General features: G+C 40.2%; 2 protein-coding genes across 5 annotated transcripts in view; one reads left to right on the forward strand and one right to left on the reverse strand.

Annotated features, from left to right (window-relative positions):
• The window catches only part of LOC128831257 (ethanolaminephosphotransferase 1-like), a 79,906-nt gene extending 69,978 nt beyond the window's left edge, over nt 1-9,928 (forward strand). The window contains exons 8-10 of the mRNA XM_054017571.1: nt 2,854-3,034; nt 8,417-8,599; nt 9,778-9,928. Of these exons, the coding sequence (XP_053873546.1) occupies nt 2,854-3,034; nt 8,417-8,599; nt 9,778-9,843 (430 nt within the window). The 3' untranslated portion in view covers nt 9,844-9,928. The remainder of the gene's footprint in view (nt 1-2,853; nt 3,035-8,416; nt 8,600-9,777) is intronic.
• Nucleotides 9,929-13,855: 3,927 nt separating this feature from the next.
• The window catches only part of MAPRE2 (microtubule associated protein RP/EB family member 2), a 148,208-nt gene continuing 134,361 nt past the window's right edge, over nt 13,856-27,702 (reverse strand). For all 4 annotated transcript variants that reach the window (XM_054018178.1, XM_054018177.1, XM_054018175.1 and 1 more), the window contains 2 exons: nt 26,845-27,003; nt 13,856-17,094 (listed from right to left, as the gene is read on the reverse strand). In XM_054018178.1, coding sequence (XP_053874153.1) covers nt 17,023-17,094; nt 26,845-27,003 — 231 coding nt within the window. In that variant the 3' untranslated portion in view covers nt 13,856-17,022. The remainder of the gene's footprint in view (nt 17,095-26,844; nt 27,004-27,702) is intronic.

Consider the following 27,702-nt stretch of genomic DNA (forward strand, 5'->3'; position numbering starts at 1 on the left):
TGCCCCCACCCCGCCCCAGGGCCACAAGCACTGCCCCCGCAGCTCCCATTGGCCACAGTTCCCAGCCAATGGGGGCTACGGAGTTGGCACTGGGGATCGGGGGCAGCAGCAGTGCGCGGGGCTGCCTGTCACCCTCCTGCCCTCCAGGGGTTGCAGAGACATGCCAGCTGCTTCTGGGAGCAGTGTGGGGCCAGGGCAGGCAGGCAGCCTGCTGCTGCGCCACCGGATTTTAGTGGCCCGAGATCATGATCGACTGGCAGAGGCTCCAGGATCGACCAGTCGATTGCGATAGACCGGTTGGTGACCACTGATTACACACACACACACACACACACACACACACACACACACACTACACACACTGCAAGATGCCTGACTACTTGCATATGTGTGTATACACACACACACGCAAGTAGTCAGGCATCTTGCAGTATAGACTGTACCTAAAGTTGTTCTTTTAAATCATAAGTATCAATCAATGACCCAAATCATATAATCTTTAGTGATCCAAACCAGTGATGAGCTGCCAAAATCTTAACTGGTTTCCTACCGGGTCTTCGGTGGCGGGTCCTTCACTCGCTCCGGGTCTTCAGCAGTACTTCGGTGGTGGGTCCTTCAATGCCGCCGAAGACCCGGAGCAAGTGAAGGACCCGCCGCCGAAGACTCGGAGCGCCGCCCGGTGAGTACAGGCCCCAAGTTTTATTACGTGGGTTTTTTTTAGTAATCCCTGCTGGGGCCCCGTCGAAACTGTTTGAATTGGGCCCCGCACTTCCTAAAGCCAGCCCTGCACATCGGGGTTGCAAAATTGTATCGGGGGCCGGGTAGGGAAGGCTGTGCCTCCCAAAACAGCCTGTTCCCCTCCTATCCGATCCCCACCCATGTCCTGCCCTGACATGAATCTCCCTATGGCACTGAAATTAAATGTAGACTATAATTTGGCATTTGAGAAGTGAAAGGGATGGTAGCCCTAAGGGAAAAGATAACAGCTTGGCTCTTTGTGTTAAATAGCTGTCTGCAAGCCTCAAACTGCTGAATGAGCTTTAGGGTAGGGAAGGATGTGCCTCCCCAAACAGCCTGGCCCTGCCCCCTATCCGACCCCAACCCACTTCCTGCCCCCCAACTGCTCCCCTCAGAATCCTCAACCCATGCTGCTGCTTGTCACCTGACTGCCCCCCCGAGACCACCGCCAACCACCACCCTGGGACCCCACCCCTCATGAACCCCCCCTGCTCCCTGTCCCCTGACTGCCCTGACCCCTATCCACCCCCCCGCTGAGTCCTGACAGACCCCCTGAACACCCACAATCCAACCCCCCGTTCCCCACCCCTGACCACCCCTCCCCGAACCTCTGCCCCCTCCCTGTGCCCTGACTGTCCCTGGGACTCCTTGCCCCTTATCTAACCCCCCCTGGCTCCGGCCCCCTTACCATATCACTTACCCCCCGCCTCCCCCTTCTCCCGGAGCCTCAGCGTGCCATGTCCAGGAGCTACCCTGGACAGCGCTGCAGCGGCGTGGCTCCAGCGGGACCTGAACTCCCGCCACTCGGCCGCAGCTTGCAGCCGCGCCCCCTTACCATGCGGCTCTGAGTGGGAGGAGCTCAGGCCCCACTGGAGCCCGCTTTAGCTCTGTCCAGGGCCGCTCCTGGACGTGGCGCGCTGAGGCGCTGGGGAATGGGGGAAGGCGGAGGCGGGGGGAGCCCCCGACATTCTCGTGGGGGTCCCTGCGGGGCCCGGGGCAAATTGCCCCACTTGCCCCTTCCTCTGGGCAGCCCTGCCACGGACCGGAGTTGTTTGCCCACCTGCCCGCCTCTTTAACAGCCGGTTCTACACCAGCTTCTAAATTTAACAATCGGTTCTTGCAAACCAGTGGGAATCAGCTCCAGCTCACCACTGAACTCCCATTGATTTAATATATGCTTTATGGGAGTTTTGCGTTAGTAAAGAGATTGGGTACAGGCACAATCACTGTTTATCTTACATTTATCCTTTCCTCTGACAGACAATCAGTTCTTTACCACATTTAAAAGTACTATAAAAGATCAAAAATCAAGAAAAACCAAACATGAATTTTGTTATATTTTACTACTTAAAATTGATTCCACATTACTATAGCATTTGGGGGATGCCACAACAATCATTTAGTAGAAACATATCTAAAAGTAAGCAACTAATAATGTGCCAGCATTAAGTGTGATGTATAATGGATGAAAACTTTTCAGCAGCCTCTAGATAAAAGTGTTTCATCATCTAAATAAATAGTTGCACAGCATGTGGATTTCTGTGAAATTGGATGAGAATTGCAAAAAACACAGCTACTGCAAATCACTGGATATGAGGTTTGTATTTTATTGCTAGACAGTGACGAATAGGGGAAGCTGAGCAAAGACTACCTAATATGAATAAAACAATCTAATTTTAGCCAAGTAAGAAGAGTTGCATAGGTATCCTAAAAAGTAACAGAGGGTCCTGTGGCACCTTTAAGACTAACAGAAGTATTGGGAGCATAAGCTTTCGTGGGTAAGAACCTCACTTCTTCAGATGCAAGTGAAGAAGTGAGGTTCTTACCCACGAAAGCTTATGCTCCCAATACTTCTGTTAGTCTTAAAGGTGCCACAGGACCCTCTGATACTTTTTACAGATTCAGACTAACACGGCTACCCCTCTGATAGGTATCCTAGGGTCTCTTAAAATGTTTAACTTTCTAAAACATTTGCACAGTGGTAATAACATTTGAGAGACGAACTGTTAAGCTTCATAGACCTTGTTCAAGCTAGAGTTTTGAAATTATTGGGGAGGGGTAGATTAGATAACGTGTATCTCACTCCATAAAATAGATAGTTTTCTTTATTTGCAGAGCACACTTAAAGAAAACACTGAAGAAAGATTCTTTGTATGAGGGACTTCTTCCTCTGGTATCTCCTGTGCTGCTGTTTGCTCTCCTTACTATCTGGGTGATTTTATCACCGTGTGATATTTTAGCAAAACAAACCAGGCTCTTTTTATGGATGGTTGGTGTTGTTTTCTCAAATGTTACTGTAAGTATTTTTGTGACTATGGTTTATGTTTAGATACACTATTCTATGAGTAGGATTAAATTATGCTTTTACTTGATGTGACTAAAAGAAAGAAAAGAGAAATATTAAAAAACAAAACAAACAAAAAACAAAAACACTAAAAACTCACCAGAATCACTTTCACTCCTCTTGTGCCACTGGAATTAAATGTCTAAATAGTGTGTCCATATTACACCTTCGTTTATAAAAATATATTTCACCAATTGCCTGAAATGTTGAAGCTTTCAGCGGTGTTAGTACAGGTTTTTGGATATTTATTCCAGAATAGTGTAAAATTTTATAAGGTCTCTTTTCCAGGGCTTTATGAACAATGCTGTCTTTATTTCATGAAACATACCAGATATCCTCCAACATGTAGGTGTAATTGAGTACTCCCCCAGTGAAATTCAGCCCAGTTTAGAGGACCATCACAAGTACTTTAGTATACGTAATATTTTGAGGGCATAAGTGATGCCTTGTGATGGTCCTCTGAATTTCTTTTACATTACTTGTTCATTGTGCCCTAGAGCCCTCTTTCTTCATCTAATGTCGATGGAAGATAAATCTTTGTGAAGTAGCAATATGGAATACCATGCAACAAAACTGAACTTAATTCTTAATGCTCAAGCTCTCATTGAAATCAGGGTTGGTTCACGACAGCTCTTGATTTCAATGGGACTTAAGCACATGCTTTGCTAAATCAGGGCCTTATGTTGAAAAATTTGCCTGCCTCAGAACAAACCCTGAATAACTGGGCTTCATGCATGGCACTAAGTTTTGGGAAAATATCTAATCCACATTCCTCAACCTGCAAAAGATATTGTATGACTCCAAAAATATAAGTTTACTTAAGTAAATAATGCAACCGAATATATAAGGATGAAAAGATTTTTTGAGAATTATATGAAGTGAACAATTAACTTCATACAGAGACCTGCAAATGCACTGAGATGTTCGACAAACATATCTGTGTACACCTTTTCAGTATAATTATTTCTCCACAGGTAAATATATTTCTGTTGTTTTACAGGAAGATGCACATTTTACAGCATATTTTTAACAATACTTCTGGTATAATTTCCAGTATATAGTTTCACTATAAAAGTGAATATCAATCAGTACTATGCCCATTGTAAGAAAGTGCATATGTATTTATTACTACAGCATACAAGAGTAGGTTAGTTTGGCATACAGTACCACCAAATTTAACATGTACAGAAACTGAAGTTTCCTGCATTACAGGAGATGTGAAATCCTGTCAGTTCAGGATGGAAGCCGTGAGCTCTCATTAGAGGCCTCTAAACATTTATTTTGTAAAACCAGAAATGGCTATTCATGGATAGTGCTGATGTTCAAATATCCATTTAAAAATATGCCTCTGACAGTCACAACTGAATTAGCTCCATCTTGGAGACTGCACTCAGCCGTGTGAGGGGTGCCTCATTTTTCAAGGGTACAAGCTTCATTGTATGAAATTGTCATTCCATGTACATTTCTAAGAGAGCTGGGTATGTTCTTAAGTGAGAAATACAGATTTCCTGCTAGTTAGGGAAATCTGACAGGCAGTATGCAAATATTAAATAAGTATCTCAACCAATGAAGAACAATAGTGTCAAGATACTTTTAAGGGGCAAACAACAAGGTGGACCAAAAGTTTCTTGTTATGCTGCAATTTATTGCAGCTAATCAGTGCAGCATGTATTTCAAGATCCTGTCTTACTGAGATAATTACTGCTGAATTAGAGGGTTACATCAATTAAAATGTGTAAATAAATAGTAATTGAAACCACTAACATTTCAAAAGCAAAAAAAGCCGTCTATTTTCCTCCTCTCCATTGGTACCTTTTATACATATTCCCTTCAGAGACTAAGTAATGGTTGTCATAGCAATAGAGGTTCACCCTGAGATTCTGACACACTGGGTTTTCATTATCTGCCCTAAAGACCACAAATTGCAGCCCACTTTTCTCTACCTGCCAGTAGCTTGCACGTCTCATTCCTTTCACAACATATTTATTTGTCCACTAGGCACTTTTGATTTCAAGCCTGCTTTCAACTTGACCTCAAAACCATGCAATGTCAGACTTGGTAGGTAAAGCAAGGGCCTCCTGGGGGAAAAAAAAGAAAAAAAAGAGAAAAGCCTCTAATGGGAAGCTGTAAGAGACAGACAGTTCCCAATATTTTAGCAGCTAACTGGAAAAACAAGGCTTAAAAAAAAAAAAAAAAAAAAAAGGTAAGGTGTCTACCTGCAGTGTATCTCCAAGAGACAGCTCTTGCCCCTCCACCCCACACCCTGCCCCTTTGGCAGGGCAGTAGCACAGTCTTGGAGCCACTCCATTCACCCCACTTCGCTGCTGGTTTGAAGCACAAAACTTTCTTCCCTCTATTCCACTGAGGGATCTCAAAGGCATCCTGGGAAATGTTCAGGCAACATTGTTGGCTGGTCTGAGCACACAGTCACAGAAGGCAAATGTCACATTTCTGTCTGAACTACAGGCATGCTTAGAAACTCCCCTAAGACAGGCAGAGATTTACATTCAGAATAACAGAACACTTAGTATTGAGGATTTAGGATGGTGGATGGGAGAGTCTGAGCCCTTTTGGACCTCTTCATAGAGCTGGGTGTGGAGACTGCGACTGCTTGAGGGATTTCAGATTCACTGCTAATAAATGGATGGGGCGGAGGTGAGCATAACTGTGGAGACAGTTAACGGGGAGTTCAAAGTGGGAGAAGACTGAGGACCTAGACTGAAATATAAGATAACTGGAATACATACATGTTTAAGATAATCATAGCCAAAACAGAATTCTTAACCATTTCCTTGCCCCCACAAGCCACTCCTCCTCCCTCCTGTCACAATGGGCACCACCATCCATCCATCCTCACCATTCAGGCCCATAACCAGGGCGTCATCTTCAGCTCTGCTCTTTCTCTAGAGCCTCTGATCCAGGCTATGTCTAAATTTGGCCAGTTTTTCCTGAACCCAATAATAAATACTAAAATAATACTAATACCATAGAAAAAGAGAGACTAATGAATAACCTTTTAAAGACAAATATATGCAGTATGGCCACTAAGGTCTAGGTGGGGAATACAAGTCAAATAAAAATACTTGTAGCATTGGAAGGGTGTAAACATTAAGGAAAGAGGAATTAGCTGGGTTGACACATGGGAATGAGGTTAACGGGATGGAATTAAGAAAGAAAATTTTAACCTGTTAAAAAATATTCCTAACACAATTAGCTTCTGGAATGGGAATAATGGAACCCACCTTTCTGAAGCTACTTTAAATGGAACCAAAGCACTGAGAATAGATTGTAGGAAATGATTCTGAGGGAAATGAATTAGATCAGTAGAAGAGTCTTAATATCCCACTTCCATTTTTATCTGATAAACTCAGTTCTAACCTTTTTTCTACTGTCATCTGTAGTGACTAGAGTAATCGCTTCCCGGCTCTCCGAGCTCTGGTCAAGTGAAAAAATTCTCTATATTATTTATTGGCCAATATATCTCAGAACTAGTAAATGACTGCAATTACAGCTCTTTATGCACAATATAGTTTGTTGATGCCTTATGTTAATGGAAGTAATTTATTGTGATGGAAACTGGGAATAATGTGAGTAAACATTACAAACAGACTTTGAGAATTTAACAAATGAGTTTTAATGGAAAATCATATTTAACATAATGAACAATACATATTCCACCTTCTGGATATATGCAGTTGCTCAGCAAAAAGATACTATGTATGCAATAGGAAGATTATGTAACTTACTCTCATTGATATACTGCAAAGCATAACACAGCTCCCTAAGTGAATTCTAAAATTGATTGTAGTTTAAAAGGGACACTGTCAATTTCAATAATACATTGTAAGCCAATAAGTTTACCTGCACTATTAATAATTTCACCTTAAATTACTGAATGTGAAATAAATTCACATACTTTATTTTTTCCATTTCTTTTAGCTTCCACAATGAACCACTGAAGTCAGTGTCATCTTTACTTTCAGAGGCTTAATACTGCAGTGTTTAGATTTCAAATTCTACAGGGGAATGAACTTTTCATTTGATTTTTTTTAATTTATGGAAGTATTTCTATTGATTTTAGGATTTATACACACTAATTTCTACCACATTTCAATTTTGCACCAAACTTAAATTGACCAGGGGTAAAATTTTTGAAACTGCATAAGTGATTTAGGCGACTATTTCATTTTCAAAAATGATTTTGGCTCTTAGGCCCCATTGACTTTCAATGAGACTTAAGCCATGTTTACACTACAGCACAGTGTTGCTATAGTGCCATGGTGTAGATGCTTCCCACATTGATGGAGGGTTTTTTCCTATCATTGTTGGTAATCCACCTCTGTGAGAGGTGGTAGGCAAGTTGACTGAAGAATTCTTCTGTTGATTTAGCTGCGCCTACAGTGGGGTTAGGTTGACCTAACTACAGTGCACAGGGAACACATTTTTTCACAGCCCTAAATGATGTAGCTAGGTCAATCTAATTTTCAAGCCTAGACCAGGCCTGCGGCCAAATTCTTAAAAGTATATAGACATCTAAAGATGTAGAGAGGTGCCTCATGGAATTTTCAAAAAGCATCTACGCACCTAACTCCATAGATTTAATGGGAGTTACGCAACCAGCAGCTTTACAAAATCCCATTTGAACCAACTGAATTAGGTGCTTTTGAAAATCCTATTAGGAGTCTGTCTGGATTTTTAGGTGCCTAAATCCCTTTAAAACACTGACCCACAAAAGCCTAAGTCACCTTTGAAAATGGGACTTATGTGCTTTTGAAAATTTTATCCATGGTTTGGTATTTAGTCATTTCAAGTTGAAAGAAACTTTGGTTAAGGAAATGAAAATTCATTTAGTGAAAATACATAGAAGACCAATAGTATTACAGTTTCAGGATCTCAGTAAAACACTAATACTTTTGATTTATACAGCATTTTATATGTTCAATCCATCACTTTGACCATGATCCCTCTACCTCAATCCATTGCTCCAATGATTAAGTTTGATTTAGTATTATATTTTTGAGTTTCTGTGAAAACAAGTGTCAAACAAGCTCCCCTTTATGCAAAGTTGTTTTTAAATTCAAAGTGTAACATGTCAAAACACTGTCTCCATAAAAGATATGTGTTTTAAATTACATGTAATAAAGTGCTGTAAAAATCACAGCCAATAAAGGAGCAAAGACAATCATTTATGGTAAATCTCAATCTTGGAACTACCCATGTTTCCTAAGCCACATGCTTTTTCAACTGAAAATACTCCAGCAGACAAATTAACATGCTTCTTTTAAATAAATTGCTCCAGTTCGTCTTACCTGACTGATTACATTATTCTAACAGTGCAGAGTGATAATTTGCCAGATGAGCGACACCAGATCTGAAGCTTTCCACTGGCTCCTGTTTCCATTAGCTCTTGTGATCTACGCAGCGGTAACAGGGCTCCTGGGCAAGAATGAGGAAATGGCACTTACCATATTCACTATGTTAGCCACAGCTGCTCACGTACACTATGGAGTTTGGGTGGTAAATACATGCTTTTTATAATTTTATTCATAATTGCAGGCATAGAAAAAGTTACAACTGAGGCAGTGGGGAGAAGATACTTGTGTCAGATTTGGTGTGATTACTAGGACATACGAGTATGGCAGTATGTTATACTTTGAATTTTTTTAAATTCATTCTTTGCTGTATATTTATCTTTAGTCCAAAGGAAAACAAACCTGTTCATTATGGGCACTGCATCTCTTGCACCCAAGTACAGAATCTTTAGTGGCTCAAAATATTGCAGGGACAGTGATTACTCTCAGCTAAGCCTATCATAGTCATAATCTTTGTTGATTGGTTTTACATAACAGTTTATGTGTGTCCTGCATTTTCCCCAGCCTCTTCCCTAGGGGATTAATCCAATGAAGTTAAAACAGAGTAAAATACAAAAAATAATAATAAAAATGGTAATTTTGTTTTGAATGTGCAAAGCAGCATTTCAAACATTTAATTTTAATCTATGTTGCCCCTTCCACCAGCTCCCATGTTAGAGGTACCATGGTGTTATTGTGTGTATGTTCTAGGAATATCTTCCAAAGCTTTCAGATTAGCTGGATACCGTTTGAATTTATTTTTGGCATTTATCGCCATCTGAGTTACTGATCAAATTTATTCTTTTGCAGTCAATAGCATTTTGTCCTACCAATGTTGTAGAATAATTCTTAAAACATGCCTTAATTTGACTTTGCTTTAAGAGCAAATGTCCCAAATAGCAAAAATTTTGTTTAGAAAAATATACGGCTGACATCCTTTTATTGAAGACACACTGCTGTGCTGTATGGGGAAGCTTTGCCTCCTGCCTTGAAAAAAATGTTCCCTTCTCAGTGTGTGGATGCAAGTGCCATAATAGATTTTAAAACATATGTCAATCCAGGCCAAAATAGCACAGATTAGATCTGAAGAATTTTGGCCAGATTCACTGCTGGCATAAGAGGGCTAATTCTATTCACTTCTTATGTCAACTGTGAATCTGGTCCCCAATGGCTTAATCTTCATCAATATACATGAGGAATTTAAAATCAAAACTCACTAGCTTTAACACTTAGAATTCCAAACCTAAACTCCCAATGAGTGGGAGTACAGAGACTTTGAATTCTTGTGCAGGTACAATAATGTTTTCTTATCAAAACACTCAACCCTCTTTAATTTATCTTTAGGGGAGACAGCTGAGTAAGCATTTCAACATTTACATCTTTTCGTTGAAGAAACACATTCAAGCATGAACCTCTTTGCTGCGACTAGAGCATAAACCTTACCATGGAGCTTCTCATCTGTGTTTCTGTGATAAAAATAGTGGTGCTTTGTTGATCAAAATAACCAAAGGGTATAATGGGCTAGATATGCAAACTGCTGAGACAATGAGCTACTCAGCAGGGTTCAGAGAAAGCTAGTCCAGTAATGAAAGTATCGCTAGTCAATCTGCTGCCTATGTTGCCTATCCCACCCATCCTATCTTCTTTCTTTTTGCCCAGAATATCAAGTCTGAACTTCTTGTCCCTAACTTTGAAACCCTGCACAAATCAGTCCTCGGCTATACTACATCATTGAGCTTTTTTAATAGTGCCCTCTCTCCATTCCTTCCATTCACCAATGAAGCCAGTTTTAATGTCCCCTACACTTCCTTCCCTGGCTCATATATTTGTGCCTGCTTAAGTGATGCCATATTTGTGTGGAACTTCCAATATGCCAGCCACATTCCATTTCCCTCCCAAAGTCTCACTTCTCTGACACTGCCCCCAAATACTAACCCATGTCAAGTTAATCAGTGAAGAGAATCAGACGAGGAAATTGCAAGCAAAACAAGACCCTTTAAATCCCATACTCTTTGGTTTCTCAGTGATCCTTGTCTGAGCTATGTTATTCAGATTGTAAGCTCTGCAGGGCAGGGATCGCCCTTACATTTGTGTCTTATACAGCACAAAGCACATTGTTGGTGCTTACCTAAGTAACAACAAGCAACATACCCTGCAACATAAGCTGGTTGTTTATGAAAGAAAACTTGTCCACTACAAGGCTTTGAAGATTCTCTGAGGGCTTGTCTACACACGCTGCAGTGCATCTGGTGAAGATGCTCTATGCCGACAGGAGAGAGGCTCTCCCACCAATATAATGCTGTCCATACCAGGGATATATGTCAGCGTAACTTATGTTGCTCAGGGGGGTGGTTTATTCACACCACTGAGCAACGTGAGTAATGCTGACATAAGCTGTAGTGTAGACATAGCCTAATCTTGTTGTGAAGGTAGGGCATGAATGCTAGAGTAAATGGGCAAACAAATTTGCAAAACCAAATAGACACAAAGTGAATGGCCAGTTAGATCCTTTCTACACAGTATTTTTTCAGCCTCAGCTATGTATGCAATACATACTAATCAGCTCTTTGCCTGCATTCTTGACTAGGCTAATAAGTCTTCTGGTGCATATAGCAGAGTTGCAAATTCCTTTTGCTATTTAAAGTACATTACTCAGGTTATATGGGAAATAAGAATTTGGGGGAGGAGTGGGAGGAGGGCTACAGAGATATTTAAAAATAAAAGTGTTCGTCCTTCATTCTCACAGGCCTCTGAGCTTGGGCTCTCTTCCTCTCACAGGCTGTACTAGCCAAAGAGGCTTTCTGACATAGGACAATTCATATCAATGCCTCAATTTCCACATGCACAAGATAAGCATTATACTTACTTCATAAGGGAACCTGTGGACTGGCTGATGAGTTTATAGAATACTTAGATATTTCACTTCCAAAAGGCAGGGGTTAATCACACAACAGTCAAGTTATTGGCAGGTTCCTTGAGTTTTCATTTCACCCATTTGTTGATTCTGAGATGCCATTTTTCTGGCTTTGTCCCTTCTTCACTCTTCTCCCACCAACATGCAGACCTACATCCACAGCTTAGGTTAAAGGCTCTCTCAAGAGGAGCATTAATTAATTCTCTCATCTGCACAGTGCTGGGATGGGGCTGGTTTACAGCTTGCCCTTTCTCAAATTTCAGTCTGTGTACCATATATTACAGTAGATGGCTTGACCTGGCTTTCAAGCTACAAGTCATTCTTGCTAGGGGTCACTCTCCCAAAGCAGTAATGTAACATGTGTGACCTTCAGCAAGATTGTGTCTTTTTGCCTAGTTTCTCCATCTTACATGTGCTACTTTACATTTGTAAAGCACCAATCTCTATGGATTAAAATTCCAAGTATGTTGTATGCTGGCTCCCATATGAATCTATCACACTGGAGTGAGCAAGTGCTCAGGACAGAATGCAGTATACTGGCTTTGCCCAAGGAGGACACACGGGACCTACTCCTCCTCCCAACTCAGAGAGATCTCATTTAGACTCAGAGGCCTGTATTTGTGGATTTGGAGGCCCAGAGTTCTAATCCCAGCTATTCAGGTGTGCGTCAATTGTGCTTGCATCACATCAATTCAAGCCAATGGTTGAGTCAGCACTTCGGGAAAGTGCTGCTATCACTTCTTGAATCATGAGTTCCCTTCCCTCTAACTCATGTGGAGGGTGGAGATGGAGATGAAGGTGAGGGTTTGGTTGCCCCAGGCCTTTTTGGGGGTCTCCAGAGCAGGATTCCAGTGTTGCTTGAAGGAATACTTGCTGGACCTACCAGGTCTAAAGGATTGTGTATTTAATGAGAGGCTAGAGGGGAAGCCCTGAGTGCATGTAGCTAAGAAACTGAAGTTTCAGGCAAAGATTCTGAAGTCTCATTCTTTGATGGAATTAAATATTACTTCAAATACTGTATATATTGGAACAGAATTCTCTCACCTACTTTGACACCTGTAGATTTTCAAAGTTTTTTTAAATCCATCCATCAAAAAATATCAGGAAAATATTTAGGTGAATATAAGCAGATCGTAATTTTTAAGTACAGTATATGAGAAGTATGTGTAATAGAAAAATACACATCAGTTTAGTTATTTCAGGATCATTACATTTTTATTGTTGCCCCCCCCCCCCAATTTATTTGTAAATGGTTGGAAATGTGCATGTACACAGAAGTGGCTTAAGTGTATATAGAAGTGGCTTAATTTGGTGTTTTGTAGTTACTGTTTTGTAGTACCTTGAAATAGTTCACTAACAATGACAAAACTTGAAATGCCACCATCCTGTTCATGTCTCTACTATATTGATTTTTTTTAAATGCATAGCACTGAATTTTAATGTAAATGAATTCCTTGTACTATTTAATGTGGAAGCTATAGAATATATGCAAGTTATGTCCATTTTTTTTAAATTAACTGTCAAGCTACATTAAGGCAAACTGAAGTATAGATGCCGATTATGTACTGTACAGTGTATGTTACACTGTTAGAGAATGTCTTGGAAAATAAGTTAACTTTAATTCAACAAAATGGACTAGAGTGGTTTGTTCACAGCTGGGCAGTATGAGCACTGATTGACTTTCCACAAGGTCTGCTAAGGACTATGGAGAAGATAAACTGGACACTATGCCTCCTTTTACTTGGTATATCTGTGCCACCGATGGTTAGTTTCACCACCATTTTTGAATGAAAGTTATTAAATAAGTGAAATTTATACTCTTTATGATGTGGCATGTTAGACATTGGAACATAGATTTGCTTACCTATTCTGATGAAGGGCATCTATCCTAATACTCTTCTCACTATGACAATGAGCTCAAATCTGGTTGGACTGAATGGGGTCACTAGATTTCTGCCTACCTCTTCATGGCCTCCTTCTCTCCTTAAATTACTAAATTTTGGTGGGGAAGAACTGTTATAGTACATGCTAAAGATGCTGAATTGATGGACAAAGCAGCCTTCTCTGAAGCTGTGATGAAACATTAAAGCAAACCTCTAGGTGGAGATCAAGAGCAATTTAGATTAGATCCTTCTTCCCTCTAGGAAGGGAATCATTCCCTGCCCCCCATTACTGTTCCCTAAGGCTTAGCAGCAAATACCTAAGCACACTTTCCCACAGTACACTGAGTCAGATCCATGGGGTTGGCTTTAATGCATTCTTTCAGCTATTTTGTCACACAGAGCAAGTATTTCTGATCCCAATTTAAATCTTTTAGAAATTGCACTTAAGATGGCATCCCTACCGTTAGACCTCTGCGGCAAAGATCCATTTGGAATTTCCCTGTAGATCTTCACTATAATATTCCCTCTTCACCTCTTAGTTTACTTTTGCTGTACCTATATCCAAACTAAACTACAGCTGCAAGAGATTTAATACTCTGAAACTGGAAAGAGTTTGCCAAAAGAATAATCTGCATCTTATTTTATTTTTTAATATTTTCATTCATCTCGTCCTGAGATTTGTGGAAGGGTGATACAGTTGTTGGGCTCCGGAAAAGAGATTTCTACATACATTATGAACCACATTTCCTTTTAAACCATTTGGCTTTTTTTCCTTGCTCGCATTTGCAATTAATAATGAAACAGTTTAATATATAAATAGAAAACTACCACTTTAAACTGTTTTGAATAGTCTCTAGAGCTACACAGATTTTAACATATACTTTTTTTATTAAATATGTAAAAAGATAAACGCAAGTCAAGTTATTCACATATTCAGAGACAAAAAAAAAATCTACTCTACCATGCGACAATTTGTGGGTAATGTAAAATGACTGATACATCTGAATAAGACTTTTTGCATCTATGATGTCATTACTTATCTATTTATAATTAACAATACATATGTTTACATTCCTTTCAGTTTACATTTAATATAGAACCAAAGCTTTATGGTGTGCTATTTAGTAAAAGTAATTACAAATGCATATTAAAACCATAACGGAATAATGGTGTTACTCAGCCGGGCGGGAGGACAACTCTATCCTCTTCCCGAGTATCACTCCTCAGCACATTTGAGGCTCTCTGGCTTGGGAAGGTAACCACCATTCCTGTGCCCTACATCAATCACTTCCTGCCTGATACAACGCAGTGAACGGGTTATACTCCACAGACCAATTACAAGGCAGAGTAAGAAGAAAGGGAGGAAAGGACAGTTTGGCTTTTTTATACTTATAGCTGAAAGGGGTAGGGCAGTGTAGCCTTGTCAAGAACCACCTCACAAGCAGAAAAATCTAATCATTTTGCAGCCTTGCAAAAGCACTTTTTAAGGAAGCGCTCTCCAGTGTCTGCTTGCCTATAAATGGAAAGATGATGGAATTCTATCAGGGATCACAATCTGGTGCTGATGCCAGTAGCAGGGTAGGGTCTGATCCTGAACTCCTTGCACCACCAGAACTTCTGCAGATGCTAATGGAAATTTTTGAGACAAAATTAAGAACTGGGCCCTAAATGCTGATATTTTAGACAGAAAATATCCTGGATCTATCTATCTATCTATGCTGGATCACGGGAATATATTTTATATCCTTATAAAAAACTCCTCACTTTTTAATTTGCTTTATGTATAGGATTTTAATTGAAACCAAGCAAATCAATTAAGCTAAAAATAGCAATGGAAGTGCTACATTGCAGGGTACAGCTCTTCCACTACCTATTATTGGGTAGGAAGTGAGGTCAATGCTGGGGTCAGGGCCAGAAAACTCTTTCAACCCACAGGGACTGGATACTATGCTGCTGAGCCGAGGGAGCAATTGAGGAAATGGAAACACCTGTTCTAATGTTTAAAGGTATTTTATGTACTGGCTGTGGTATGAAACTCAGTAGGAGTGATTGCTCACATTTAACTAAATTAGATGAACTTTGCTGCAAAAGATTTGAGAATTAAAGATTTTTTTTAAATTAAAAAACCTTCTGCTTCAGTATAAATTTAGAGCTTAATCAGTAAAGCAACTCCATAAAGATTTAAAAAGATACACCATTCAGAAGGTTTTATTGAGCTTCTGAGTGATGGTAGCTTGGGATGAGACTTTTCCTTGTGCCTGCCAAATCAAATAACCGAAGTAATAAATTTAGAATTAAGAAATCAAGTGATGGAAGCTAGGAACACCAAGTGTAAAAGAAAGGCAATACTGATTCAGAAATAGATCCAAAATGTGCAATTTTACGATTTTTTTTAAATAAGGAATGCTTTCAAATGTATTTTATGCTATATTTCTGCCTATAAAATGCCATAATTTAGATGAGGGTAACAAGGACCCTAATTAAGAAGAAACACCCTTGGCACAGAATTCTCTACATTCTGGTTCTGCACTGGGCCAACCTATCCAGTAGTAAGGTCAGTCAGCCCGCAGAACTGTTTTTGTGCCTTGCAGGTGATCCCCTGCTCATGTGTTCTTTACCTCTAACAGGACTTCTGGCTGGTTCACTAAGCATGCAAACTGGCCTAAGCACGAATGGGGAAAATATCCTTCAATCAGTATTCAAATCATTTCATGTTTAAAAGGAGAATCTCTTAAGAGTTTCAGGACTGGTTCTGCAGCTGGCTTGCTGCAAATCAACCTTGGACATGCCTAGCCCCAGTAAGGAAGTCTTCATCTTCCATAGGTGTATGGCCAAGGGGAGAGGAAGCAAGAATAGGAAAGAGGAATGGCTGATCCACTTGATCCTCATTTGTAGGGGTGGCAGGCAGAATACAAGGTCAGAGATGGTATTCTGCAGCTGCAGCTGCGAGAGAGAGGAGATTGTTGTCTCCTGAATCAGCACTGAGCTGGAGGCAGCGACAGAATTTCTAATCAATACAGGTCCTTCAAAAGAAAGCAGCAGGGAAAGCTTCTGTTAAAAAGTCAGGAAATGGAGAGGACTTTCAAACAGTTAAGTAGACATGTATCTTCCAGAAATAAAAACATATCGTGCAGCTTTCTAACATGCTTTGGTGTAAAACAGTCAGTGGGTTTTAAATCTTTATTAGGGAAACTGTTGCTTTGCCTTCTGTTTTGTGAATACAGGATAGGAACGATATGAGTCACATACGCCTTTTCCCTCCACAACACACACCTCATCATTATAGCTTGAGTATCACTTCTAACGTATTCCTTTGTTCCAATTGTTTGACCAAATTTATGCCCCGAGGCAGATGTACTTGAAAATACCAAAGCACCACCAAGTGACAAACACATCTAGTGGTACAATACTTCTTGCCACAAGAGATGCCAATATAAACATTTTAGAACAAATTACAAATGTATCATACTTAAGACAAAAAGAAAAAATAAATATATATATTTTTTAAAAAGCGGAACAAATCTCAAGCAGCCAAGTGGTGAAGTTGCAGTGATGTACAGTAGGTGATGTAGCCCTACGACCTCTCAGGTAGACACACTGAAAGAAGACTTCTGCAAATGCATCTTGGCAAAATATGGGTACAGAATGCAGTGGTTTGCTGGCACTCGCTACGGTACATAAATGTTAATGGCAGACTGGGAGTGACTGGTTTTGAGTTTGAGGCCACACATGTTCCTTTCTCCAGAAGAAAGTTCCCACACAGAATGAAAACTGTCAAAGATGTTGGACAGGTCAGTATTCTTCCTGTTGCTGGGGCTGTTCATGGACCTGCTCCTCGCCTTCATGCTCGTCTGTGTGGCTCTCCTGCATGTTCAAAAATAAAAAAATAAAAGAGACTTCAACAGAACACACTCCTGATTGGATATATTACCATAGCACTTAACCTACTCTCTATGTTTTGGCTCCTAATTTTCATTCAAGTATGAGGACAACGGGTAGCCATAATTTCAAGCCTACCAAGGCAAGACATCTGTGTTGGACACTCCCACATCCCCTTTATTTTCAATATCCAAACTATTTTGCAAGTATGTCTGTTTAATATAATGGGATGAACCTTTGGGACTAAGGGGTTAATATTTGAAGAATTTCATTTCCAGTACAAAAGAGACTCGTTCAGTGGAATAAAGGTTGCATACTAGGTAACATGACTCGTAACAGTTTTATGGAAAAATAAGTTTCAGAGCACTTTGAGATAGCTTTTCTTTTTTTACTTAAAGACTCTGAAAACTGGGATAAGACCATGTTTAATACAGTCTGCTGCAGTGGCCTGTGGTACGTGACTGTGGTAAACAGGTTAAAACTGCACAACTGGTCCTAGAGAACAATTCAGACAAATCCACTTGAACATAGGCTGCAGCTAATAGCTGGGGAAAGCACAGATCCATCATGGAATTACATTATAATTAGGGCCGTCAAACGATTAAAAAATAATTGCACCTCATACAAGTACTGTAGTGCAATCTCTTATCGTGAAAATGCAACTTACAAATGTAGAAATTCTTCTTCTTTTTTATATAACTGCACTCAAAAACAAAACAATGTAAAACTTTAGCGCCAACAAGACAAAGCATGAAGGGGCACATGAACGGTTAGCATATCTGGCACGTAAATACACCTCTACCTCAATATAACGCTGTCCTTGGGAGCCAAAAAAATCTTACCGTGTTATAGGTGAAACCACGTTATATCGAACTTGCTTTGATCCGCCGGAATGCGCAGCCCCGCCCCCCCGGAGCACTGCTTTACCGCGTTATATCAGAATTTGTGTTATATCAGGTAGCGTTATATCCGGGTAGAGGTGTACCTTGCAATGCCGACTACAACAGTGCCATGTGAACACTCGTTCTCACTTTCAGGTGACATTGTAAATAAGAAGCGGGCAGCATTATCTCCAGTAAATGTAAACAAACTTGTCTTAGCAATTGACTGAACAAGAAGTAGGACTGAGTGGACTTGTATGAGGTGAACTGAAAAATACTATTCCTTTTGTTTATCTTTTTTTACACTGCAAATATTTGAAATAAAAATAATATAAAGTGAGCACTGTACACTTTGTATTCTGTGTTGTAACTAAAAATCAAATGTAAAAATGAAATGAAAATGTAGAAAAACACCCAAAATTAGTATTCTATTATTGTTTAACAGTGCTATTAAAATTGCGATTGTGTCTTTTAAAAATCTAGTTAATTTTTTTGTGTTAATTGCATGCATTAACTGTGATGAACCGACAGCCCTATTTATAACGGATCGACCCATTTATTAGTTAATATATGGATTTTATTTTAACCAGTTTGTGCTTGATGGGAGCTGGGATTATTCCCCCCCAAAATGCTGTTGATTTGAACAGCATTAAATGACATATTGTTCCTATGAATGAGCATTAAAGAATAGGTAGTTTATCTGTAAGCTAGAGTTTGATAAGGGATGTGACCAAGTGGCTAAATGAAGAGTGCCTGATACATATTCCCTGATTTGTCATTCACCTACCCCTGGTCAAGTCTCTTAAAATTCAATGATGGCTCATAAGAGTCTGAGCAGTGTTGCCAACTCATGATTTTACTGCAAGTACCCCAATATTTGCTGTTTTTCATAAAGCTTCAGTTATATCATTACACGAGTACCTAGGCTTAGGCTGAAGGAAAAAAAAAAAGTCTAGCCTTCATGGCTAGAAGCTTGAAAGGCTCAAAAGCTAGAAGGCGCATTTAAAAAGAACCCAACATTTAAATATAATATATGGAGATATACCTATCTCCCAGAACTGGAAGGGACCTCGAAAGATCGAGTCCAGCCCCCTGCCTTCACTAGCAGGACCAAGTACTGATTTTTGCCCCAGATTCCTAAGTGGTTCCCTCAAGGATTGGACTCACAATCCTGGGTTTAGCAGGCCAATGCTCAAACCACTGAGCTATCCCTCCCCCACATTCTCATGATTTTTTGGGCCTGACTCATCACTTTTGAACATTTAGGATTGGCAGTAATATTATCCAAACTGAGGAGAGAAAGGAAGCACCATACTCACAGGAGCAGCACTGGCCAGAACAACGTGCTACCTTTTGGAAGAATTTTCCCCAATGCAGCTCTGAGGATGCTTTGGGGGCAGGGCCACAATGCAGTCCTGACAAGCCCCTCTCTGGGGTTGGCTAGCACAGATGGCAGATCTAGTTTTCCTTCCTCCTTTCCCCTACAATACAGTATCGCTGACTCATGCAGAGGTGCACTAGGGAGCAGATTTTCTTGCCCTTCCCCAGCCCAGCAAAACTAAATGCTAAGCATTATCACATAAGCATGATCTGCTAAATTACATTATAAAATGCACAAGGTCCAGAATGCTTTACAATTGAGTGAAATACAGTTTTGCATTCAAAAGTTGGATGGAAACAGATATTTTTATTTTCCCTAGTTGTTTTATGCACGATTCTGCTAATCTAAATCAAAGTTTAAAAGGATACCTAAACTTTGCTGGGAGTTTTATTTAATCCACAAAATGTACCTTAAGAATAATTAAATAGCAAAACGTATTTATTTCCTTTGAACAAATCTCAGTTCAGCATTCACTGACTTCACTGGCTACTGTTAATGACATTATGTCTGACCTTTTCCATATTCCCATTGACTCTAGCACCATTAAAAGCTATACTTTGTCTCAGCAGATTTCATCATTCTGGAGAATGATTTTACTGAAAAGATCCTACATAGTTCATCCCTGACCTACATTAGTGATAGCTAGCTGACTACGACTGAGGGGCGGGGGGACAACTTTGCTTAGCTGCCATTCAAGTTGCACCATCAACAATGCAATACCTTTGCAAGAATTGCTATCTCCAGACAATTTTTGTTAGACATGATTGGTGTAAATAACTCTCCAAAACGGATATTGCTAATTTTCAAATTTAGAGGGGGAGGGGGAGGGGAGAGGAGGGAGGGGAAGAGTCTGATGGAGAGAAAATGAGGCTTCTCAGTTTAATTCAAAGCAGGTTATGCAATAAAGTGTTTCCATTTTAGCAGGTAACTATATGTTTCTAGAGGATAGGGAAGGCAGAATAAGGCTTTTTACATTTGGTGTCAATGCTGAGCTCGTTTCCAAGAGTAGGAAAATCCCAAATTGAACAAACTGAATCATCCTTCATTTAGGAAGCTAAAGGAAAAGCAATTTTCAGGCAGATACCAGGTGTCGATCAGGAGAATTATAGCTTAACACTTTGGGACCCCTTGGGAGAAGTGGCCTTATTACATATATTATTGGTACATCACGCCAAAATGGCTTTTAACATTAATATTAAACAGCCCATTGTCACAGATAGAATTGAAAGGGTTCAAGGCTTATAAAACTTTAGGACTACATTAAGTAAACCCGGGCTGGGAGCTGTACATATGAGTTCCAGCAGTACACAGAGATACAGCAGCCTCAACCTTCCCCATCTATCTACAAAAAGAACAGGAGTACTTGTGGCACCTTAGAGACTAACAAATTTATTAGAGCATAAGCTTTCGTGGACTACAGCCCATTTCTTATGCATCCGAAGAAGTGGGCTGTAGTCCACGAAAGCTTATGCTCTAAATTTGTTAATCTCTAAGGTGCCACAAGTACTCCTGTTCTTTTTGCGGATACAGACTAACATGGCGGCTACTCTGAAACCTGTCATCTATCTACAGTTACACATGAGCCAGCTCACGTAGGAATGGTCCTTTTCAGATGGGAAGTTAAACAAAATAAAAACAGAACGATACACAAAAGTCAAAATATTAGCACAGATGCTCCTAATCTTGGGTGTTAAAGTGACCTCCGTGGGTGTTTATCTGTCTGATAAGATGCCAGGGTAAATTAAAATCAATGATTTTTTTTTAAATCTGCTTCCTTCATTATTTAAATTGGATTTTATTTAAGGTAAATACAGGGTTTTTTTTTTTAAATACACTATTTAAAATTAAATTTGAAATTGACAACCTACGTTGAGGCCAAAACTTATTACAATCTTAAAATTATTTAATTTAAACATTACAATATCAAGCAGTACATGTTTGCTGCCAAATTTTAAAGATAGTCAAAACCATTGTACTGGTAGATGTCACCTGAGTTTGTTGAAGTGCTAAACAGAGACAGAATATTTTCTTCATTTCAGTTTATTCAACTAGTTCAGTTCAAAGACTAGTTTATTTCAAGTTAAGAAAGCAGATGGGAGTTAAAAAAGCAGGAAAGCTTGTTTTTCCTCTAGCAATCTATGAATAAAAGCTAGATATGAGAGGATGGGGGGGGGAGGGATAGCTCAGTGGGTTGAGCATTGGCTTGCTAAACCCAGGGTTATGAGTTCAATCTTTGAGGGGGCCATTTGGGGATTTAATTGGGCTTGGTTCTGCTTTGAGTAGGGGATTGGACTAGATGACCTCCTGAGGTCCCTTCCAACCCTGATATTCTATGAGCCTGGCCCAAGGCCAAGTGATATGAACAAGGATGGATCTATACATTCTAAAATCTTGAAGGATATAATGACCAGAAACAATTAGTTCAATTTACTTACTACAGACAATACAGGTTATAAATCAGTTAGTTTTAAATGCAAAACGTTGATAAACCTTTTTGTCTTACATATCCAGCATATTTAAAGCAGTTTTATTTAATAAAAAAATAAAATGCTGGTTTTGTGCATTTTTAATTGCATTTGAATTTCCATCCAAATAGAGCAGTGGTCCCCAAACTAGGGGGCACCTCCCCCCCGGGAGGGCATGGAGGAACGTTTGGGGATCACATCACAGGGCTTGGCCAGCCCCCATGGGAGAGAGGGAGGGAGTGCCACCCAGCCCTGCTCTGCCCCCAGCTCCACCCCCAGCCACAGCTCCATTCCGCCCCCTGCTCTGCCCCACCCCAGCTCCAGCTCCAACTCCAACCCCAGCCACAGCTCCACTCTGCCGCCAGCCCCGCTCTGCCCTCATTCCCTCTTTGTTCCCAGGTCAGCTCTGCCTCTAGCCCCAGCTCCTCCCGCAGCTCCAGTTCTACCCCCCTGCTCCACCTTCAGCCCAAGCTCCTCTGCTGAGAAAGCCTTGTCTGTGCTGTAATGGAGAGGGAGTGTGGACAGATTCTATTACTGGTATGGGGGGTGGCGTGACAGGAAAAGTTTGGGCACCACTGAAATTAACACAAATAACAAGCAAAAAATTAATGTATATAATTGCTTAAATAAAAGTGTATAGATATCCCCCTGATTAACACAAACACGGCTGTTACTCTGAAACCAGATTTAATGTAAGGACTATATTTAGTTGCAAATCAAGATGTGTTAATGATTACCAAGCAACGAAAATCAACCTTTCTTCAGGAAAATAACTAAAAAGTATGAATGTAAAACATGATTTAAATCAATAATTTAAATCATGTTTCATGGCTGCTGATTTAAATCATGATTAAAATCAGTGATTTGAATAAATTTGATTTAAATCAATCCACCCTGACGCACCAGTTAGAAAATACAGCATATTATAATAAACCTGTACATATTGACTTTGTACATGTGCTAGGGAAAACCGCTAATCATGAGCTAAGAACTGGCTTGGGAACCTACTCTGAACAAGACTGGTAGTCTTCTGTATGAGGAATGGTTTCCTTGGGCTGGAAATGGCAAATTTTCCCTGTGCCCTGGCCACTCCTGAAGAAGTTGTTCTGAAATTTGGGCATAAATTTCTCAGTTTATACAGTCTGTACCTATACAAATTAAATAGGTAAGTCAGACTTTCACTATGCACAATCACTTTAGGACTGCAGAGTCTATTTGAACAACACCTCTAATAAGTTTGTTAGTCTCTAAGGTGCCACAAGTACTCCTGTTCTTTTTGCGGATACAGACTAACACGGCTGCTACTCTGAACCCTAAAAAGCATTTACTTCTAGCTTATATCGTAGGATTGTCTCACCTCAGGCTTCCCCCAACAGAGATGCTAGCTTTCCAGCTGTGAATAACCTGACTCTTCAATTTATCTGACTCATACACTGAGCCACCATCTAACTGCTCAGGTGCAAGCAAAGTCAGGTATTATGAAGCCCAACTACTTCAGAAGTGTCTCTTTCAATAGGAGTTTCTTTCTGAGGGACTGGAGCAGTAGGGTGCTAAAAATTACTAAATGTAGACAAATTGCTTGAGAACCTTTAGCTGAGTGACTGACAGGGATAGATATGTACTAAAGCATTTAATAACGGCAAGCTTTTAGCTTCCATTGAATTGCAAGAGACTAAACTGTTTAGGGGAGAGAACAGAAGAAGCAAATTTTTTTGCTACAAGCCAGAATTGCATGGCTCAGGGATTCATAACTGGATATGAAGACTTTCACCTCTGGATTACAAAACTGAATTACCCCAGTTCAAAAGTGACTGAAAGCTGTTAGGCTAAACAGACTATCAAATGTTTTACTTGCTAACTGAAGTCTCAGTTCAGTTCTCAGCAGATCCATGACATAAGCAATACATTTACTAAAAAAAATAATGACCCAGTATCTGTCTCTCTTAAATGCCTCCTCCCCCGAGCACACCCCATTCCCGCTCTTCCCCCTCCCTCCCGGAGCTTGAACGCTGCAAATCAGCTGTTCGCTGCACTCAGGAAGCGCTGGGAGGGAAGGGGGAGGAGTTGGTAAGCCCTGGGCCACTGACGCACGAGAGGTGCTGGGGGAGGGAGGCAGAGGGGGGGAGCATGGTGCCAGTGGGTGCTCTGCACCCACTAAATTTTCCCTGTGGGTGCTCCAGCCCTGGAGTACCCACCCATAGAGTCCACGGCTATGAATGGGACAGCAGGTAAGAGTGGGTCAGCTCCCACAAACACAGCAGTCTCCTTACTAGGAAAAAGGCAGGGGCCGTATTCACAGAGCCAACCTAGGGGCACCAGTTGCCCCGGCATAGGGGCACCAGTGTAGGGGAACCAGTATTCACAGAGCTGAATGCGCCAGCATAGGGGCACCAGTTTAATAATACTGCGTAGGGCCCCATATATCCTACGGACGGCCCTGCTTAGGGGGTAGCTGATCTGAGAGGTGAGCTCCAGTCTCTAGTCCTGTCAATTCAGAACTTTTCAGAAAAATTAAGTTTATTTAAAAGAAAGAGCTATTAAATATAGGGATTTGTCTGTCCTGAATAAAAACAGTTGGGATGTCTGAATAGGGCATGCTCTCTAGAAAGAATACAATATATGCCTGTAAAATTACAGCTTAAATGAACCAGGGCATGTGAGCGCTACCAAAAGGTTACTGGAAATATGAACTGAAAACAAATTTAAGTCAACAATGATATTTCAAGCATGAGGCCTTTGCCAGGAATGATTTGTTCTAACTATAACTTTTTGCTGAGGAAAGCCTCATGACCCTTGATATCTAAAATGCACCCTGAACACTAAGTTAACCTTTTCGCTTCACTGACAGCCCCTACGCTCCAGCTCTTTCATTAGCAGTTTGGGACTTTCTGGACCAGAGGTTAAACCAAAGCTGGATTTAGCAAGAACTCATTAGCAAGAAACCAGAAATGTTGGAGCTGCTTGTAGCTTTGGGAGTTGGGGCTCTCTTTCATTGGGGCTCAGGAAATCCTAACTGCTGTTACCAAGGGATTAGCCTATAAAATGCTCAGCGAAAGAGAGAAAATTTAACTTGGAGATGAGGAACAGATTCACTGCACAGGCAGAAAAATAGAACTCAAAGGCAAGGCAAGCCAAGGAAAAGAGAAGAAATTGCAAAAGAAAGAGTAGGCAAGCTATGCAAGTACCCTCTCCACGGTTAGCATCAGAGCACCTAGCTCTTTGGCTCTAAGTGCTAGTGCGCTGATGTCTTGCCTCAGTAAACCAAACTGAGCACCAAAGAGCTAATGAGGAAAGACACCCAATAAAGCAAGGGGCTCAATTTTCCCATTGCAGAATATGAATAATTCCATGGAAGTTATCTGTATCCAGATGTGGGAGAACAGGGCTGTAATAGTAAGATGAAACCTGTAGACTCTTCTTGGTCACAGACTTCAGGTGAGGATGCACTGTATATGCTAAATATTTTTGTGCAGCTATTAGTTTATGACATTCCTAGTGGGGAGGATGGAAGGAACCAGACAAAGGGCTCAGAACTATGGTCTGAGGTAAGCTGAATTTTGAGATGTGTTTTGCCAATAATGAAAGCTAAAGAAAAGGGAATCAACAAACATTTTTTAGCTGGGAAGTTGCTTAACAATTGAAGCCAACAAACAAACAGATGTGATAGGGATATGGGGAGAAGGGTTTCCCTTTACAAATAAATCACTGTTCTTGCATCCAGACATTTCCTTTGACCACTATATATGTGCAGTTTTTATGACTTTGCTCATATGTCTGGTCAAGTTTTTTTTTAAATGTTTGCTCCTATCAGTATTGAAATACTGCTTTGTTCCCTAAGGAAACCTCCACGAATCCCTCCCACTTCCAGTCAGTTTTAGCTGTGAGTGGTCATCAAGATCATAATTACAATTTTCAAGTTCTTGATAGTGTTTTTAAAACTACACAAGGTAAATTACTCTAGCCTTGCTTTTAATGACTCAATAATCTTATCTCAAGACAACTAAACCAACTACTACTGAAATTATCATCTGAGAATAGGTGCTAAATAAGGAAGTGTCAACAAAACCACAGTACCAGTGAGAGTACATTGATGCCAATACATTCTGGAACCAAAGTTATGGTCTACTGGTGACGGAGGGGTGGGGGTGTGTGTATGTATGTGGTGTCAGTCTTGAGAGTAGTGAACACAGGGATTTAGCTAACATGAATGGGAATAATTCCAACTAAATTCTCATGGAGTCATTACCCCTGAACATATTTAAGGAATTTAGTCAGTATCCTTTGTCAGCCCTCTTCTTCCTGCTCTATTAAATGTTTACAGTGCTATGTCTATAATACTAGTGAGATTCTTGCTTAATCTTCCAGATAAAATAATTCTGAAATATTGCTAGACTGAAAAGGACAAAAGATTATTGGGTTTTGTGCACTGAAGATTCTGCCTATAGCAACAGGACAAAAATGCTAAATAAAAAAGCAAATATGTTCCTTGTACCAGAATTAATATCAATGTATACAGTGTGCATGTGTGCAAACCCGTGAACATGTCTATCTGGTCTTCAATTTAATATTCTGAGCTATTTAGGAACCTCTATATTTCATCACATTTATGCAATCTGATTTTCAAGAACATGTCAAGGTACAGGATTACAAAGAAATTTCTGTATAATTACAGCAGCAGAAAAAAAGCAGAGGCAGGAACAAGAATATACGAAAATACTTCAAAATGCTTATGACGTCCCCTTCTGTTTCAGATTAACGTCTCAACAAAATTAGAGCGCACAAAATTTACACAACTGCGCTAAAAAGCTATCAACCCCTTCAGTGCATTCACCAATAGCAAAAAAAATACTGGTTTTTAGATGCAAAGTGTTTTTTTTTAAATTGACATTTATTAAAAAGACTAAGTTGCAACAGTCTGTGCTGATCTGCCTAGAGAACTTGACCCAATATAGTGCCTGTTTGTTTTCATTAAGGAAATATACGAGAATAAAGACCATCTTGCACTTACATGTTCTTCTGAAGCATAAAGGACTTCCATTAGCCTTTGGACAAGGTCATTATTTTCTTGCCCATGTTCTTGGCAGAGAAGTTCAATCTCCCTTAATTTTCCAAAGTAGAAATCCCTTTCCTTCTCCACGCCTTCGAGTGCAAGTTTTAATGAATGTACCTGTAAATAAAACATTCATATTCCAATAACAGGAGCACAGCATATGCCATCTGTGAGACAGACTATGAGTGAGTTTTGCCTCACACAATACAGGACAGTGCATAACAGGCATAATCTTAATATATATACTTTTTTTTACAAATCTTTAAACTTAAGGTGTATTTAGTAGTTGTTAAAGGTGCCAGACTGTTCTTGTTCACAAAGCAGTATAGGCAAAGCAGTGTAAACTTCCCCATAATACCCATCAATGCACCTCAACCCTGACCCTAGAGGGACCATTTTTACAGAATGTTTCAGTGCTGTGGTAATACATAGCAATAGCAAGCTACAATGACAGAGTGGCTCTGGATCTAGGACTAAAACCTGGCTCTGTTGAGACTGCTATAAGTGCCAAGCTGTGCCATTTGCGATGGCAATTAACACAATATTCATAATGGCCGCATTTCTACTTTGGCTGAATTAATGTACATTTGTTGTAAGTATTGTTTATCCTAAAATTTATCTACTCCTTAAAAATATTTAGCTTTGTTTCCTGATAATTTTTTTTAGTTTTCTGTCAATCCTGCCTTGGCAGAATAATAATTAGATGACCTAAACATTTTAAAAAAAATCTTTGAGTGCAAGTACTGTGCGTGGCTGCTTATACCTTCCTTCACTTGTTTAACTGGTCTGGTGCTGGGTTTCAGAATTCTCTTATGC

The sequence above is a fragment of the Malaclemys terrapin genome, chromosome 2, assembly GCF_027887155.1.
Source record: "Malaclemys terrapin pileata isolate rMalTer1 chromosome 2, rMalTer1.hap1, whole genome shotgun sequence".
In the NCBI taxonomy this organism is placed as follows: domain Eukaryota; kingdom Metazoa; phylum Chordata; order Testudines; family Emydidae; genus Malaclemys; species Malaclemys terrapin.